Source organism: Balaenoptera ricei, chromosome 1 (assembly GCF_028023285.1).
Source record: "Balaenoptera ricei isolate mBalRic1 chromosome 1, mBalRic1.hap2, whole genome shotgun sequence".
Classification (NCBI taxonomy): domain Eukaryota; kingdom Metazoa; phylum Chordata; class Mammalia; order Artiodactyla; family Balaenopteridae; genus Balaenoptera; species Balaenoptera ricei.
In genome coordinates, this window is record NC_082639.1 from 12,802,594 (window position 1) to 12,821,957 (window position 19,364).

A 19,364-nucleotide genomic window follows, 5' to 3' on the forward strand; every position below is an offset into this window, starting at 1 on the left:
TTTAATTAAGTTAAGATGAAAAAATGGTTTTGTATTTATCATATATGGTGCCTTTCATTACTTTTCTAAGAGTTGAGTTTCCACCTGGCATTATTTTTCTTCAGCCTGAAAAACTTCCTTTTTCATGTGGCACAGGTCTCTGGCCCACCTGGTATTATTTTTCTTCAGCCTGAAAAACTTCCTCTTTCACGCAGTACAGGAAGCTATGACTTCTTTTACTTTTTGTTATCTGAAAATGTCTTAATTTCATCTTCATCTTGAAGATCTTTTTGCTGAATACGGAATTTCAGTTGACAGAGCTTTCCTTTTAGTAACTTAGAGAAGACATTCCACTGTCTTTTGGCTTCCATAATTTCTGATGAGTAGTAAACAATCATTCATATCCCTGCATGCAATGTGTTTTTTTCTCATAGCTTTCAAGATTTTGTTTATCTTCAGTAACTTGATTATGATGTGCTTGGGTGGTTTTCTGTGTATCTACCTTGCTTGGAATTCACTAAGATCCTATTTATTTATTTATTATTTATTTATTTATTTATGTTGGGCTTGGAGTTCACTAAGATTCTTTTTTTAAAATTTATCTATCTATCTATCTATTTACTTATTTATGGCTGCATTGGGTTTTTGTTGCTCTGTGAGGGCTTTCTCTAGTTGCAGCGAGTGGGGGCTACTCTTCGTTGCGGTGCATGGGCTTCTCACTGTGGTGGCTTCTCTTGTAGCAGAGCACAGGCTCTAGGCGTGCAGGTTTCAGTAGTTGTGGCACATGGGCTTAGTTGCTCCGCAGCATGTGGGATCTTCCTGGACCTGGGCTCAAACCCATGTCCCCTGCATTGGCAGGTGGATTCCTAACCACTGCGCCACCAGGGAAGCCCTCACTAAGATTCTTGAATATGTAAATTATGTTTTTCACAAGCTTGAGGAATTCTTGGCCATTACCTTTTCAAATATATTTTTTGCCCATTCCCCCACTCCACTCCTTCTGGGACTCCAATTCCACATGTGTTAGACCTCCTGATACTGTTTCATGGATCAATGAGGTTCTTTTTTAAAAATCTTTTTTCCTTTTTGTCTTAAGAATAGACACTTCCTAGTAATTTACTTTCAGGTTCACCAAATCTTCCTACTGTCATTTCCAATCTGCTGTTAAGCCTATACAGTGAATTTTCTATTTCAGATATTGTATTTTTCAGTTCCAGATTTTCCATTGGTTCTTTTTAAATATCAATAGTTTCTCTCAAAAAAAAAAAAATAGTTTCTCTCTGCTGAGATTTCCTATCCCATCATGAGCGTATCTTCCTTTATCTATGAACACAATTATAATTGCTTAAAGTCCTTTCTGCTAGTTCCCACAACTGGGTTGCTTCAAGGCTGGTCTCCACTGATTGTCTTTTCACTTTTCACTGTTTCTTTGTATGATTAGTAATTCTGGGTTGTATGCTGGACCTTGTGAATAACATGCTGTAGTAACCCTGGACTGTATCATGCTTCTCAGAAGAGTGATTTTTTTTTTTTTTTTTACACCTTCAGAGAATGTTTCACTAGAGATTATCAAAGCACTCCCCAGCGCCTCACTTTCTGTAACTGGACAAACACAACACAATTATGAAACTGAATGGCAACAAATCTCAAATGGGCTGAACCAAAGGTGGAAACTCAGGATTATTAGTGCTTCTAAGATCCACAATTTATCCTCATTGGAAAACACGCCCTAGGCAGCGTGAAAAGTAAAAAGAAAGTTTCATATAACACATGATTTTACACCAGGCAGTCTCAGTGGTTAAAAATAAACAAATTTGTTAATATCTATCTTAGCATTTAATATACGCAAAAATGTGAATTATTTAATAAACAAGCTAAAACATGTTTACTGTTTTTTGGATTTGAAAATGTGCTGTCAATTTGAAATCACACGTTCGACCTGTATCAGGAGACAAACCATCCTGCCTTATCAGGCCTGCATGTGGCAGAGTGAGCCCTGCCCCCTCACCACTCCACCCACCCCCACAAAGAAGAGTCCAACCACAGCACAGCCAATATAATGATTAGACATATCAAATGTAAACATTATTTTCCCTTTAAAGTATTCTCTAAATTTGGCCAAACTCAGTATTTAATACGAAAACCCTGCCTCACAGCAGTGATGCCTGCGGGACTACTTCTGGCATTCTCTTGCCTTATCAGATCACCCATAACAAAGACAGTCTAGAAAGAGGCCCATTCCCTCTTTCAATTGAAAGGTTAGAACTGAAGTAAAGGCAGAGCAAAAGGAAACACACAAACACATCCTCAAACACACCCACACAAATTGGGGCAACTTTCACATCTGACATGACTGAATTTCATTCCAAGCAGGTTTTAATGATAGCTTTGCTATTTAAAAAATTCAAGTAAAATGCTCAAGTAAGGATGTTTCAATGCAAGAGGAAACAGCAGCTACAATCTTAAAATTTTACTCCAAAATGGAATCAAGACCGACTCTGGCTGGTGGAAACCAGGAGGCAGGGACAGGCAGGTCCCATCCTCCCAAACCTGCACTGCTGAGAACCACAAGCTCCAGGCACTGGTAAGGATATTTGATCTCCACCATAAACTTAAGGTGTAATGATTTTCCCTTTCCCTCTGAGAGATCAGTTGGAGAGGACACGATGCAGGAATAACAGTTTTACTTTCTGGGTGAGAAAGTGCTATGCCGCACAGATTTGCTTAAAAAATTTGATTATGGCAAGCTTCACGTAAAAATCATTTTTAAAGGGTCAATTTTTCATTTACATATAACCAATACATCTAATTTACATATACATGACCCAATTTTCATTCAGCTTTCTTCACATGAAGTCTACCTTTTAACTGGTATGTAACCGTTATATACTGTCTTTATAGAAAGACTAAATATCCTCTTATTCACAAGCAGTTCTGACGATAACAGTTTGTCTCCACGTTGAGAACTGAATATAGTTAAAACCTCAATGAATAACAAAGATGAAGACCTAGTGTTAAATCTGTGGAGGGCCGCACCAGCTATTCAAGGAGTCAACAGCTGCATCTGAACACAAAGCAAGGATGACTGAAGACATGGACCGCTGCTTAACGCTGCTACTGACACGAAATTCTTATACTGGATTCATTTTTTCTTTTCAAAAAACACTGATTTTCTCGTGATGTTTAACTTTAAAAAGTTATCTCAGTTCTTTAACCCTCAGAGGACTGCTATATTTAGGCTGCTAACCAAAAAAATATTCAAGAGCATGTACCTTTGTCCATAGTCTCCAAGGGTTAAAGTGCAGGAACTGTCTATAACCTGGTATATAAGGCACCTTATTCCACTTTTTTCTTAAAAGAAACCTTTCCTTTGGTTTCTTGCAGTTTTTCAGTGAGCCTGTCCTTTGTCTCCTCCATCTTCTCTGTGAGGAGCTCCTTTGTCTCCTCCATCCTGTCCTGCAGATACTCCTTCACAGGAGGTGGCGTTGACATGCAGCCGCGGCTGCGCAGATACTTCACAGTGAAAGCAGTCCCCCCCCTCCACCCCCGGGTCACAGTGTATCTCGTAGGCAGTGCAATCTTCAACAGGGCATATGCTGTTAGTGCATTTCCACTCTGGGAATTTTTCAGAATGTTTACTACGCTGTCAGGTAACCCAGTAAGTTCTAGAAAAGGAACGACATTCACTCCTTTTATGGCTGCATAATAAAACATTCCAAGCCAAACACTGGAAGTTATTAGATGCACTGGAATCAAAACTTTCCCATATTATCTAAATTTTTTTTTTTAATAAATTTATTTTTATTTATTTATTTTATTTTTGGCTGTGTTGGGTCTTTGTTGCTGCGCGCGGGCCTTCTCTAGTTGCAGCGAGAGGGGGCTACTCTTTGTTGCGGTGCGCCGGCTTCTCATTGTGGTGTCTTCTCTTTGTTTTAGAGCATGGGCTCTAGGCGCACAGGCTTCAGTTGTTGTGGCTCGCAGGCTCAGTAGTTGTGGCTCGCGTGCTCTAGAGCGCAGCAGGCTCAGTAGTTGTGGTGCACAGGCTCAGTAGTTGTGGCTTGCAGGCTTAGTTACTCCGCGGCATGTGGGATCTTCCCGGACCAGGGCTTGAACCTGTGTCCCCTGCATTGGCAGGCGGATTCTTAACCACTGCGCTACCAGGGAAGCCCTAAATGTTTTCTTAAATCGTTGATAAGGACCAACTGATCTGTCTTGTAAAGGATCAGGTTCTTCCTTTTTTTGGAGGGAGTTCCTGGGGATGTAGCACTGGATGACAGAACCCTCTTGGATAAGATATCCTGCTCCCACTGTTTAGGGTGAAGGACCCCCGGTTGGGGTGGATGAACAATGAATGGCTTCCTTTCCTTTGCAACACACTGGGCAGCAGGTAATGCAGCCATCGTTTCCGAGGGCCCGGTACCCAAACCACTCTGGATTCCGACATATGTAAAAGTAATGGTTCCTTTCTGTTTTGACAGTGTCCCCAAAGACCAGCTTTATCTGGTTCCATGCATGTCCTACGTGCCAGTCGGAATACAGTCTTTGGTACATTTCATTGCATTTTGAAGAAAGGAGATTGATGGATTTCAGCTTCTATAGAGACTCAGGACCTGAGGCTGCCGCCACCGCTCCCCGCTGTGCGGCCGCTTGGAGCCCCCCTGCCCCGTGTCCCTACAGAGTGACCAGCCGAGCATGGGTCAGGATGCCGGAAGCCGCGGGCTCAGGCGACCCAGCTTCCGGCCCGCCCACCTGACACACCAGCCCCACCAGCCACCTGCTCGCACCCGCTCTTGCCGGTGCCCTCAGCACGGCCTGATTTTTTTTTAAAGCAACAATTAGTATGGCTGAACTCAAGATCTGGGCACAGTTCATAAACAGAATTTGGGGCTCCCCCTCTGTACTTCTTTCCAGGATTTCCCCCTCATTTACTGGTGCTATGGTAGCTTCCAAATATATCATCTGGTTATTCAAGCTAGTGACCACACTAAGACTGTGGGGGTTTTTTGTTTTTGTTTTCAATAAATTTATTTATTTATTTATTTTGGCTGTGCGGGCTTTCTCTAGTTGCGGCGAGCGGGGGCTACTCTTGTTGCGGTGTGCAGGCTTCTCACTGCGGTGGCTACTCTTGTTGCGGTGTGCAGGCTTCTCACTGCGGTGGCTTCTCTTGTTGTGGAGCACGGGCTCTAGGCGCGTGGGCTTCAGTAGTTGTGGCGCGTGGGCTTCAGTAGTTTTGGCACACAGGCTCAGTAGTTGTGGCTCGCAGGCTCTAGAGCGCAGGCTCAGTAGCTGTGGCACACGGGCTTAGTTGCTCCACGGCATGTGGGATCTTCCCAGACCAGGGCTCAAACTCCTGTCCCCTGCATTGGCAGGCGGATTCTTAACCATTGCACCACCAGGGAAGTCCCTAGACTGTGATTTTTTTTTTAATCGAGTTTTAGCCCTTGCACTCCCACATCAACCGGGGCTTGCCCTCAGGTAAAAAAAAAACATGCAAAAACAGTTTATTTATCCAAGTAACACTCTATACTTAACAAGTGTCAACTCCCTTCCAGTGTCTGCCTGCTTTGGTCACTCTCCTGTGCCTTCAGGTCATTGTTTCTTATATTTATCTTATAAACCAGAGTGTACAGTTATTATTTGTTGAAAGGTTAGTATGAGGGAAACTATTCTGCCATTATTGGAAGTAAACGCAATCACTTTAAATTTTATCGTTAAAAATAGTTATGAATTTAACTCTTCCAGTTTTAATCACATTCTCTAGTTTTAATTTGCAATGTTTTTATTTTCTAAGTATCTGATAATAATATTTTTATTATTCCTTAATCAAGTAGTTATTTAAAAGAGTGCTTTAAATTTCCAAGTAATTAGGGTTTTTTTGTTCTTAATATGAATTTTTAGTTTTATTGTATTATGGTCAGAAAATGTGGCCTGTACAATTTCCCTTTCTTTGAATTTTATTAATAATTTTTGGTTGCTGAATATTTGATAATTTTGTCTGAGAAGAAGATTATGTATCAATTAACTCTATCTTATTAAAAGAGTTTGTGTGTTGATAGAGTTTAAGAAAAGCATTTAAAGTACCTGTGGTTTTCAAATAACTTTTTTGGTGCCATGGAAGCTTTTGTTCAAAAGAAATACTTATTCATTTACAAATAAAACAGATCATAAAACAGAGCAGCTCTGGTTCTACTTGGGAGGTGGAGGTGTGGAGTGGTGGGAAGCTAGAGCCCAGCCCACTAGATTCTTCTTTCCTTTTGGCTACCTGTGGAGATTCTTTAAAGATGGAAGAGGGGGCTTCCCTGGTGGCTCAGTGGTTAAGAATCCTCCGGCCAATGCAGGGGACACGGGTTCGAGCCCTGGTCCGGGAAGATCCCACATGCCGCGGAGCAACTAAGCCCGTGTGCCACAACTACTGAGCCTGTGCTCTAGAGCCCACATGCCACAACTACTGAGCCCACGTGCCACAACTACTGAAGCCTGCGCACCTAGAGCCCGTGCTCCGCAATAAGACAAGCCACCGCAATGAGAAGCCCATGCACCACAACGAAGACCCAATGCAGCCAAAAATAAATAAATAAAATTAAAAAAAAAACAAGATGGAAGAGGAGCGGTTCAGGAGTGGTAATGTGAAGGACTCAACGTGCTGTTGTTGGCTTTGAAGATGTGGACTATGAGCCAAGGAATGCAGTTTCTCTAAAAACTGGGAATGGCTCTCAGCTTTCAGCCAACAAGAAAACAGGGACCTCAGTCTTACAACCATAAGGAACTGAATTCTGCCAACAGCTCGAAGGAGCAGAAAACGGATTCTCTAGTCTCCAGAAAGGAACACAGCCTGCTGACACCTTGATTTTAGTCACGAAACCTTTACCAGACTTCTAACCTACAGAACTATAAGATAATAAATCTATGTTGTTTTAAGCCACTAAGTTTGCAGCAATTATTACGACAGAAACAGAAAGCTAATACATAGGTATGGATCATTTTTAATATTTAAACTACACCCCTATCTTGTCCTATCACCATTCCAGCCAAGTTTACAGTGCTTATCATTATTATAGAATACATAGGTCCATATACATAAATTAACATAAAAACATTGAGTATTTTAAAATTGTTAATGTGTTAATGACTTCAGATACTATGCATAATGCTATCTCTGTCAGTATTCCTAGAAACTGTTATACTTTGATTTGCGGGAAGGAAACGAATTTTGTAAAAGTTGTTCTTCTTGGTATTATGTTTTTGAATCAGGTATCTACCTTGTTGTTTTAAAAATAGATGATAAATTCCAGAGCCACTGGATAATCTGTTTTTAAACCTTCCAAGGATGGGAAAAGCATGTCCCTGATATAGATCAAGAGCTCACCTTCATTTATCAAATACCTAGCTTTCACAGAGATACTCACTTATTCAAATCAATTTCGTAAGTTTGCATATGAGGTTTATCTCCAGTCTTGTCTGGGTCCCATCGATAGATGGCAAATTTCTTGATGCGGGGAGCTGTGGCTGCAGCTGTCTGGGCCCCACGGCAGGCCTGAAATTTAAAAAGTTCATAAGAAGGAAAAAAAAAAACCATTAAAAATGCAAGATAAATCCTTCTGTTTAGTTGCCACTATAAACTGCAATACTGGATACAAACCCACACATTACTGACACAGTCTTCTTGGGATAGGCAGTCATCCAATATCCAACACACAATACTAAGTACCTGTAATATACCAGACATGGTGCTGGGGGCTGGTGAAATGGTGCTTAACAAAAGAGACATAGCCTTTGCCCTTATAGAATCTACTTTGTAGTGAGCAAGAAGATAAATGAAATATTCACAATAAAGTGTAGAGAGGGAAGAATGCAGCAGAGACTTGCACTAGTCTAAGTGGTCGGGGAAGGCTCTATAAATGATATTTAAGCTGAGGCTTGATGTATAGGGATGAAGGGGAAGGAGAACAGGGTGTTATAAACCTAGGAACAACACATGTAGAGGCCCGGGTGGGGGAGAGCACAGGCACCTGTGAGGACCGAGAGAAGTCCACTGTAAAGCAGGGTGACTTGACAAGGGATGGAAGAGTGGCAGACTCGAGGAACTTAAGAAAGACTTGTAAGTTTTGATTTTATCCTAAGAGCAATAAGAAGCTAATAAAAATTTATCAGGTGGGTGACACAATCATTTTTATTTTTGAGAAGAACATCACTGGCTTACAAGGGAAGAACTGTCACATGACATCTGGGGAAACCAGTTAGAAAGCCACTGCAGTTGTCAAAATGAGATGCTGGTGCTTTTCGATTAGGTGTCTTAGTCTGGGCCATTGTAAGAAAATACCGAAGGCTGGGTGGCTTAAACAACAATCATTTACTTCGCACAGTTTTGGAGGCTGGGAAGCCCAAGATCAAGGTGTCAGCAGATTCGATGTCTAGTGAGGACCTTCTTGGTTTGCAGAGACCTACATTCCTGCTCTATCTTCACATGTTGGAAAGAGATCTCATGTCTTTTCCTCTTTTTATAAAGGCATTAATCCCATCATACAGGTCCTACCCTCATGACCTAATTTAACCCTAATTCCCTCTCAAAGGCCCCATTTTCAAATACCACCACAGTGGGGATTAGGGCTTCCACATATGAATTTTGGGGGAACACAAACATTCCGTCCATAGCATTATGGCAGGAAACAAGATAAAGAATATTGTATCTTAAAATAAATTTAGGGAACTAACAAGCAGCTGAGACCTGCTCTCTCTGATGATACTGTTCCATCTCCTGGGCACTTGCAGTCTCTGCCAGTGGGTTTCACACAGCGAGCCAAGGAATCCTAGAGTGCCACCCAGGGGCTGCTGGGATAGATAAGGTTAAGAGGGTGGGCCTGACTTCCCTCACGCCTTCAACCACAACAGCCTCCGCATAAAAACATATTTGCAAAAAGGGTGCTGTTGCTCAAAAAAAAGTTTCATATTTAAGTTTATACTCATTTAAAAAACCACTATTTATTATTGCCTGGCACCGAATTAAAAGCTTTATATTAATTACTCCACTGAATCTTCATTTTAAAGACGAGAAAAATGAGGCTCAGAGATCAAGTGATGGGCTCGTGATTACAGAGCTGGTGAGTGGAGCCAGGATTGGAACCCAGGTCTGTCTGTCTGGCTCCAGAACCCACATTCCTAAACACTGTACTATTCATTTGTGAATATTCTCAGGTCTCTTCTTGGTGCTGTTTTCTTCTCTTTACGTCTTAACTCCTTAAGAGCAGGTGTATTAGTTAGGGTTCTCCAGAGAAACAGAACCAATGGTGTGTACATATATATACACATATATGAAAAGAGACTTATTATAAGGAATTGGCGCATGTGATTACAGGGGATAACAAGTCTCAAGATCTGCAGTTGGCAAGCTGGAGAGCAAATGGTATAGTTCTAGCCCAAAGGCCAGCAGGCTCAAGACCCAGGAAGAGTCGTTATTTCAAGTCCAAAGGCAAGCAAAAAAAAATCAATGTCTTAGTTTGAAAGCAGTCAGGCAGGAGGAACTTCCTCTTATTCGAAGGAGGGTCAGCCTTTTGTTCTACTGAGGCCTTCAGTTGATTGGATAAGGCTCATCCATGTTAGGGAGGGCAATGTGCATTACTCAGTCTATCAATTTTTTTTAATTTAATTAAAAATTTTAATACAATTTTATTTTTTTATTTTATTTTCTGGCTGTGCTGTGTGGCTTGTGGGATCTTAGTTCCCCGACTAGGGATTGAATGCCGGTCCTCAGCAGTGAAAGCGCGGAGTCCTAACCACTTACTGTATACAGTAAATCCCCTACATGAGAACCTTCAAGTTGTGAACTTTCAAAGGCGCGAACGTGCATCTGGTTCCAGCAAGGAACCATCTCCCACCTCCTCTCCCTCCTCTCGTCAGTAATTCTTGCCTGTTCACTCGATGCCAGCCCCTGTATGCCAGCTGTTATACTGTACTACTGTACTTTTAAGGTACTGTACTGTAAGATTAAAAATGTTTTCTTTATCTTTCGTGTTTGTTTGTTTTTTATGTATTATTTGTGTGAAAAGTATTACAAACCTATTACCGTACAGTACTATATAGCCGATTGTGTTAGTTGGGTACCTAGGCTAACTTTGTTGGACTTACAAACAAACTGGACTTACGAACGCGCTCTCGGAACGGAACTTGTTTGTATGTAGGGGACTTAACTGTAATGCTAAGCTGCCCCCATCCCATAGCCCTTGAAGCCCTTTTGCATTTAGGCAGATGAAACAAGGTCTCAACAAGTCCTGCTGAGCTTCTACTGTGGTGATGAGGGATCCTGCCAGTCCAAAGAGCACTTATAAGTTGAAGATAGAAATATTCAGATGGTATTCTGGGCCAACTAATTCTCTTATACACTGTTAAAGAAAGTAAAAACTCTTAAGGTTAATTGAGTAATTACAAGAAATGCAATGGAGTTTATTACTTGCTTGCAAAAACCGCCCCAAATTAAATGAAGCTGAAAATATCAGCTCTCAGTATAAAAGAAGAAAATGTATGAAGAAAATGAAAGTGAAGGTGAGGATGAAAGCTGTATTTTATCTTATCACCAAGCTGGCTAAGATCATTAATAAAAGGAAAGTCATTTCTACAAATGAACACTTTTCACTAGGGCCTCCATTGTGAAATGACAGGAACGTTTGGCTAATGCCACCTTGTGGTGTTTAAGAGGAAGTGGAAGAAGTGAAAAGATTCCTGAAGATATTATTATTATTATTTTTTGGCCGTGCCGCATGGCTTTCGGGATCTTAGTTGCCCGGAACCTGCAACCTCAGCAGTGAAAGCGCGGAGTCCTAACCACTGGACCACCAGGGAATTCCCTCTTGAAGATATTAGCTCCAGAGGCCTTTTGCTTGCTTAACACACCCCCTTTTTTGTTTTTGTTAGATTTAATGAGGTATAGTCATTACAATAAAATTCACTAATTTTAAGTGTATAATTTGATGAGTTTTGATGAAGTTGTATAACTTCTACCACAATTATGACAGAATATTTCCATTCAGAAAGTTCTCTAGTGTTTCTTTGCAGTCAGCACCCTCTCCCTACCACTGGCAACTGATCGGCTTTCTATCACTACAGATTTGCCTCTTATAGAATTTCATATACATGCCATGAGATAATACATCTTGAGTCTAGCTTCTTTTGCTCAACATGATGCTCTGAGATTCATTCATGTTGTTGCATATATCCATAGATTGTTAGTTTTTTAAATTACACTTTTCATTTGGAAGTAACTGTAGAATCACATGCATTTATAAGAAATAATACTGAGATCCCATGTACTCTTCACTCAATTTCCCCCAGTGGTAACACTGTACAAAACTACAGCACAATATCATAACCAGAATATTACCACTGATATAGTCCAGGTACAGAATATTATTTCCATCCCCGCAAAGATCCGCTCTTTTACAGCCATAGATAGCCATGCCCCTCAGGCCTCCCATTCCTACTCCTTCACCCCTAGCAATCACTAATCTGTTACATTTCTGTAATTCTGTCATTTTAAGAATGTTATATAATGTAATCATCTCATATGTAATTTTGGGAGACTGGCTTTTTTCCCATTCAGCATAACTCTCTAGAGACTCAGCCAAGTTGTGTGCCTCAACAGTCATTTCTTTTTATTACCAACTAGTGTTCCATGGTCTGATGCACCTCAGTTTGTTAAGCCATTCACCCACTGAAGGATATGCAGGTTGTTTCCAGGTTTGGGGCTATTATGAATAAAGTTTAATGAACATTTGTGGACAAGTTTCTGTGTGAACATAAGTCTCCATTTCTCTGGGATAAATGCCCAGGAGTGTAATTGTTGGGTTGTATGGTAGTTATATGTTTAACTTTTTAAGAAACTGCTAAACTGTTTCCCAGAGTGGGCGGCTGCTATGCCTGAGGCAGTAGTAGGGGGAGAGGGATAAAATGCCTTTAAAAAATATACAGGGACTTCCCTGGTGGCGCAGTGGTTAAGAATCTGCCTGCCAATGCAGGGGACACAGGTTCGAGCCCTGGTCTGGGAAGATCCCACATGCCACAGAACAACTAAGCCCATGAGCCACAACTACTGAGCCTGCGCTCTACAGCCCGTGAGCCACAACAAGCCCGTGCGCCTAGAGCCCGTGCTCCGCAACAAGAGAAGCCACCGCAATGAGAAGCCCTGAGAATCCTGCGCACTGCTACAAAGAGTAGCCCCCGCTTGCCACAACTAGAGAAAGCCTGCGTTCAGCAACGAAGACCCAATGCAGCCAAAAAAAAAAAAAAAAAATTAAAACAAACAAACAAAAAAACCACACAACAGAGTATCTGAAGGCGATAAAGCCCAACATAAGTTTTGGGGTACCCCAAAGTGTCATTAATTTTTTTCCAAAACAACTAATTTAAATTCATTTTGAGTTTTTTATACAACGTATTTTATACAACATTTGGTAGGGTAAGGGGGGGCTAACAGGAATGAAGAGAGAAGATACTGAAATCAAAATGGCCAGGGCAGGTTGTGGTTCTAAAAGTGATGGAACTTTGTTCATCTTGAGGGCTGAACTAAGAGTTAATCCACAGGATTTTTGGGAGCTGTGATTAAAAAAACATTCCCCAAAGAAATCTAAAAATTTGTTCTGTAGGTGTATGCAGTAGAAGTAATAATAATAGCTTTCATCACTCAGCCCTTACCACGTGCCAGATGTCGTACTAAATTATGTCTAATCTTTACAACATCTCTACGAGGAAAGTTTTTTATTCTTAATTAAAAAATGAGAAAAAGGTCATATAACAAAAGAGCCAGGATTCAAACATAGGTCATCTGACTCCAAAGTCCAACCTTTTAGCCGCTACATAGTGGTGAAAATGCAAATCCAAAACAGAACAGCACAAAAAGATAATTCCTCTCCCCCAAAAGATGCATAGAGCAAAAGTTTTTACTCTACTTAAACAATCAGCAAGATTTTAGGCGGTAGTTGGTCCAGATATAGTCATTCACTTATTTGTTCAACTACTATGCTCCAGGGACTGTTCTGGGCTTTGGGGGAGTCAAGGACCAAACAGACATACATCCCAGTCCTGTGCAGCTTACACAGTGATTGGAGGAGACGCACACAAATAAAACCTACAGTTTGTCAGACAACTGGAGACAACTCTAAACGGGGTGGCCAGGGAAGACTTCACTGAAAAGCTGACACTTGAGCAAAGATCCGAAGCAGGTGAGTAAGCAAGCCACACATAAATCTAGGGGAAGAGCACAGAAGGCAGAACGAGCACGGAGCACAAAGATCTTCAGGTGGGAATGTGTGTGAGGAGAAACGAGGCGCCGGTGGTAGCTGAGAATGGAGTGAGTGAGAGGGACAGAACAGGAGAGGAAATCAGGACGTTAATGGAAGAACCAGACCACGCAGGGCCTTGGAAGGACTTTTGCTTCTACTCCGAGTAAGATGGGAAACTACTGGAAGGTTTTGAGGAGTGACAAAGACAAGTTTTGGAAGGATCACGTTGTCTCCTGTTTTGAGAACCAACTGTAGAGGTGCAAAGATGAAAGCAAGAAAAGCAGGAAGTAACTGCGATAATCAGCTAAGAGATGATGATGGCTTGAACGAGGCTGGTGGCTGTGGAAATGGTGAAAAGCGGTTAGTTTTTAAATACACTTTAAGAAGGAACTGACAGATTTGCTTACAGATTGGGAGTGAGGCAAAGAGCAAGGATGACTCGAAAGTTTTTGGCCCACGCCACGTGAAGGATGAAGTTGCCATCAACCACGATGGGAGGGAAAGTTGGTGTGTGTGTGGCAGGGGAGTGGCAGGATTTTGGTTTTAGGCAAGAAAAGTTTATTAAATATCCATGAGGAAATTTTGAGAATATAGTTGGGTGGCCATCTGAATCTGAAGATTTGGGGTGAAGTCTGGGCTGGAGACATAAATTTAGGAGGTATCTAAAGCCCAAAGGAGTGTCTATAAAGACGAGGCCTAAGGACTGAGCCACAGCATTTAGTTTGGGGCAAAAAGGAGAAATCAGCAAAGGGAGACAGAAAGAACTGCCAACGTGCAAGGGGGAAAACCTGAAGCCTGGGATGTCCTGGGAGTCGGGCCAAAAAAAGTGTTTTGAGGAGGGAGTGAACAATATGCTTCAGAGAGCAAAGTACCATGAGAACTGAGGACTGACGTTAGATTTAACAAAGCCAAGGTCACTGGTGACCCTGACCCAAGTACTTTCCGTTAAGTGGTAAGCGTGAAAAGTCTGACTGGAATAGGTTCATGGGAAGATGTGGGGAGATGAACTGTGGTCAGCGAGTTTAGACACCTCTTGAGACATTTTTCTATAAAGATGAGTGGAGAACTGGGGTGGTGGCTGGATCTGGCTTTTTATTTTTATTTTAAGATGGAAGAAATTACACCATGCTTGTGTGCTGCTGCTGCTGATACAACAGAGAAGGAAAACCTGATAAGGCAGGGGAGAGGGGAGACTTTCTGGAGAGCTATCTTTGCCTTTTTTTTTCCCCATACGCATCTTGCGGGGTCTTAGTTCCCTGACCAGGGATTGAACCCAAGCCCCCTGCAATGGAAGCGTGGAGTCTTAACCACTGGACTGCCAGGGAATTCTCATGGAGAGCTATCTTTTTTTTTTTTTTAATTTTATTTATTTATTTATTTATTTAATTTATTTATTTATGGCTGTGTTGGGTCTTCGTTTCTGTGCGAGGGTTTTCTCTAGTTGCGGCAAGTGGGGGCCACTCTTCATCGCGGTGTGCGGGCCTCTCACTATTGCGGCCTCTCTTGTTGTGGAGCACAGGCTCCAGAGGCGCAGGCTCAGCAATTGTGGCTCACGGGCCTAGTCGCTCCACGGCATGTGGGATCCTCCCAGACCAGTGCTCGAACCCATGTCCCCTGCATTGGCAGGCAGATTCTCAACCACTGCGCCACCAGGGAAGCCCTGGGGCTACTCTTCATTGCAGTGCACGGGCTTCTCACTGTCGTGGCTTCTCTTGCTGCAGAGCATGGGCTCTAGGCGCGCAGGCTTCAGTAGTTGTGGCACGTGGGCTCAGTAGTTGTGGCGCACGGGCTTAGTTGCTCCACGGCATATGGGATCTTCCTGGGCCAGGGCTCGAACTCATGTCCCTTGCATTGGCATGAGATTCTTAACCACTGAGCCACCAGGGAAGCCCTGGAGAGCTATCTTTGAATAAGCAGTGGGACAGAGAACATGAGTGAAGGGCAGCCACTGGAGTGCTGCCGATTGTCCCACAGTAACAGGCAAAAAAGGAGAATATACAGGAGGAAGTGGGCAAAAATTTGAGGGTTTTTTTTCTTTGTAGCCTGTCCAGAAATTTATACCACAAACCCATGACCAAGGTGGCGGTGGGGGGTGGGGGGTGGGGTCCTTCAAAAGCATTTCTACCTCAATCTACAAAACTAGTGAGTATTCAAGGCTTAGCGCACCTTTGTAGGAAATCTTGGATAAGATGAAACCCACAGTTTATAACTTAAGGGAAGAAGCAAGATCATCAACAACTGGACTGAATCCGGACGGAGGATGAGAAGGGTGAATTCTGGATCATGCTGAAGGCAGCTTGTTATGTCCCTAGGAAAGCTTCCTTAAGGAGCAGGCTTGGAGCTAGATGTGTGAGCGGCATGGGTCCAAATCCAAGCTCTACCACTTAGTAGCTGGATGTTCTTTGGCAAATTACTTAACCTTTCTGATTTTATTTCCTCTTTTGTAAGAAGGTTGGGAGTATTAAAATCTACCTCATAGGATTAACTAGAGGGCCAAGTTTCTAGCATGGCTCAGAAAATAAGTTCTGCTTTTCAGCACTGGCAACCGTATCAGTTCTTGTATTATTCTGATTGGCAGATAGGTATCCTAAGCCCTGCCGGTGCTAGGAGCAATGATATACACAACTGAAAGTAGGTGGTAATTGCCTTCAAAGAATACAGAGTCTAGACGAAGAAATGAGGCAACAACACAAACAACAGTTAATACATTACAGTTAAATACTTACAGGCAGAACTGTGGTTCAGTGGTGCAAACTAAATAAAAGGAATTCAGAAGAGAAATCCTACTGTGTCCTAGACTCCTAGGAACCTGAATGTACCCAGAGCTAATACATCAAGCTCATTACTTTTTAGGTGGCTTTTGTGGGTATGAATGCATATTCCTACAAGGGGGTGCATGTGTGGGGGAATCTTCTATTTTCTCTGCCCTCAGGAGGCCCTACAATGGCCTCACCTGGAATTACAACACTGACCTATGAAACCAGCCTTTTCTATAATTCATGCTTGGAAGAGGGACCTGAGCTTTAGAACTCACTCTCATTGGTGGGGCTCCCACAACTTAATTGCTTGCTCAGCAGCTATAAAAGGAACTGGTAAACAATGTCGCTATCAATCACCAATTTAATGTTCAGAGGGCACCAGCTTGAGGCTCCGGTAGGCAGTCCTCTTTCTCATCCCTCCTTCTCAGAAAGACTGTAAACTGACTTGTCTAAATTCACGTGAAGCATATTGGAAAGAGCTAGCATTAGAAGATGGGCCATATGCACTGTGCTGTGTAGCCAGAGCAGTTACTTAAAATGAGACGTATTCTCATGCGAGCGCAAGAAGAGGAGAGGACAGAATATTTCTTGTACACCTACCATGTGCCCAGATCTGTGCTAGGAGTTTTTCACACATTATGTTCAAAACACTGAGTTTAGGTCCTGGATCAACTGGTTCTTGGCTGTGATATTTTTGAGCAAGTAAAAAAAATCTTCTTTCTGGGGCCTCAGTTTTCAAATCTCTAAAAAGGAGGTTAGAATTCCTGCTCACCCACCTTACAGGGTTTTTTCAGGAGCCCAGAAGAGGAAAAAAGATTTGAAACGGATTTGTAATACCTCAGTCCCTGAGATACACAGATTGCAATGGCAGTTTCCCTTCCCCGTCTACCTGTTCCCATTCAGAATGCAGATCAGGAGTGTGTAGTTTCCTGACAATACAAGGGGCGTGGAGGAAACATATCAATGCACCTGGAATAATATAAATAAGAGCAGCGCCAAGCTCTGTACCTGTGATCCAAGCCCAAACTCTGTCGGTATTATGATACGTCCTTTACAGACAGGGATACTGAGAGGATGACGCTGCTTTAAGGAACCCAGATCCTCAGGGGGCTGAGTGGATTTTCCTCCGTTTCTCCCTTCCCCTCTTTACTGAGCCCTCAACCTTGCACCCCGGAGGCGTGCCTCGCCTCCCAGTCCCATCCTTCACGCTCCGGCGGTTCTGTCTTTCTCAGAGGTGATGGTTTGGTGGCAGAAAAAGGGCTTGGCGTTCAAATGTTTGGATTCGAATTCTGCTTCCAAGTCAGTCGTCACTCGCTCGCCATGTGACCTTGGGCAATTCAAGTCCCCTCTCTGAACTTCTTTTTTATTCTTATGTCTAAAAAAATCCTCTCCGCCCAGACCAACTCACAGGCTGCAGAGAGGTGCAGAAAGATAACCAGCAGGTATGCTCCCGTCCAAAATCAGAGCCCTGAGCAAGCGGGAGCTGGTATCCTCCTCCCTGAGGCCTGGCCCTGTGCTCCCCTCAATCTCCTCCGCCGCCCCCTCAACTGCAAGCCATCTCCGTGACTTTCATCCCTGCCCTTCCCACCCCAGAGCCGAAGCTCACCTGCAGGCAGGCTCTGCCAAGGGTTGTGGCCGGGAACCGGCGCCTCAAGGAGACTGCGACCACCGCCGCCATCTTGGATCCTGACGTCGAGCCCCACCCCTTAACCCCAATGTCACTCTCCGCCGGCGTCCCGCCGAGCACCGCGGCACCGAGCCAGGATCCACCGAGGACCCGATAGCCGCGCAAGAGCCACCGAGGGGGAGGCGGCTTCCGGTTTTCCGAGTGGGAGGAGGGAAGGCGGAGACAGTCAACAAGAGCGTGCGCAGTTGTGGTGGGCTCAGCGCATGCCCACTTGGCTTCCCGCGTTGGAAGGTGACCTTCCCCAAGGAAGAGGGCGGAGTCTGAGAGGGAGGGCAGTGGAAAGGGGTGGGACAAAGAACATGATGGGGCGGAGCCATCTGATCCAAGTCTTATCCCAATTTTAACCCCTTTCTTCCTGAAAATTTATCACTCAATCACGTCACTCAACTCTGTCGCTGAGTTCTGTCAGACACAGTGCGGTTTGCCTGAGACTGTCCAGGTTTCAGCACTCCCACATCCTGAGAAACCCCTCAGTCGCGGGCAAATCAGGAGGGTTGGTGAATGAACCGAGGGGACTTCAAAGATGACTGGCAGAAGTGTCATTCATTCATTCATTCATTCTGATCTCGGGTGGCCTCCGCCTTGCAGCGGCTTGAAAGAGAGTTTCTGTTCCTGGCCAGTGACTGAGGTTAGGTCGCAGCAGTGAGAGCACGAAAACTAGCCACTAGACCACTGGTCAGTGGAAAGGCCTTGGTTCTTCAGCTTTGCAGAAAAAGAATTCCCACAAAGACGGAAAGTAGTGAAACAAGTAAAGTGTTTATTAGGAGAAAAAAAAGAGTACAGTACCTGTGGATAGACACACGGGCGGACTCATAGAGAGAGTCACACCATTTTGGTTTGAATCACTTTTATGGGGCATTTCTTCCGGGTTTCCTTTGACCAGTCATCTTGCTTTGCCTGGTTCTGAGTCGGTATTTGGTGTATCTCAGGGTCCTCCCCTGTGTGCGTGCACATCTCTTAGCCAAGATGGATTCTAGTGAAGAGGCCTATGGGTACTTGACATCACTTATTATGAGGTGGCGCCCCCCTCCTCCCTTTTTGACCTCCAAGGAGCCTTTCTGCACATGTGTAGTCAAGGAGGTCTCCCTGATTCCAAGAATGAGGAATAGGTGGTCTTTTATCTCTTATCTGGGCAGGGCCCAACTCCTCCATCATCCTGTTTTTATGGAGTTTCTGCTATTATGGAGTTTCTGTCCACAGGGGAGAAACTGTTCAGCCTGGGGCCCATCTATCTCCTGCCTCAATTCATTTGTTTGTTCGTTCCTTCGTTTGTTCAAAAATCTGCATGGAGCACCTATTATGTGCCAGGAGCTGGGGTGCTACAATGAGTGAACAAGCCAGGCATGGTTGCCGCCCTCACTGAATTTACTCTCAAATAGGCAAGCAACTGGACAATTGCAATACAGTAAGCTCTGTTCTGTAAAAGAGGGGCGAGAAGGGAACCAGGCCCTTCATGGCTTAGCCATTTAGTGTCAGAAGCCATTTCTTGAACACCTGCTATGTACCAGACGTTATGATCCATCATCTTACACAATCCCCACAACAGTCCTATGAAAGGGTTGTGTGTGTGAGCGTGTTTTTTTTTAATTACTTTTTATTGGAGTATAGTTGGTTTACAATGTTGTGTTAGTTTCTGCTGTGCAGCAAAGCGAATCAGTTATACGTATATAT

The 19,364-nt window shown here is 43.4% G+C and overlaps 1 protein-coding gene and 1 pseudogene across 1 annotated transcript in view; both read right to left on the reverse strand.

Annotated features, from left to right (window-relative positions):
• SDHB (succinate dehydrogenase complex iron sulfur subunit B) overlaps nucleotides 1-17,881 on the reverse strand; it is a 37,210-nt gene extending 19,329 nt beyond the window's left edge. The window contains exons 1-2 of the mRNA XM_059914720.1: nucleotides 17,613-17,881; nucleotides 7,386-7,513 (exon numbers count right to left, since the gene is read on the reverse strand). Coding sequence (XP_059770703.1) covers nucleotides 7,386-7,513; nucleotides 17,613-17,684 — 200 coding nt within the window. The 5' untranslated portion in view covers nucleotides 17,685-17,881. The remainder of the gene's footprint in view (nucleotides 1-7,385; nucleotides 7,514-17,612) is intronic.
• Nucleotides 3,316-4,540, reverse strand: LOC132348027 (protein FAM210A-like; annotated as a pseudogene).
• Nucleotides 17,882-19,364: the final 1,483 nt, after the last annotated feature.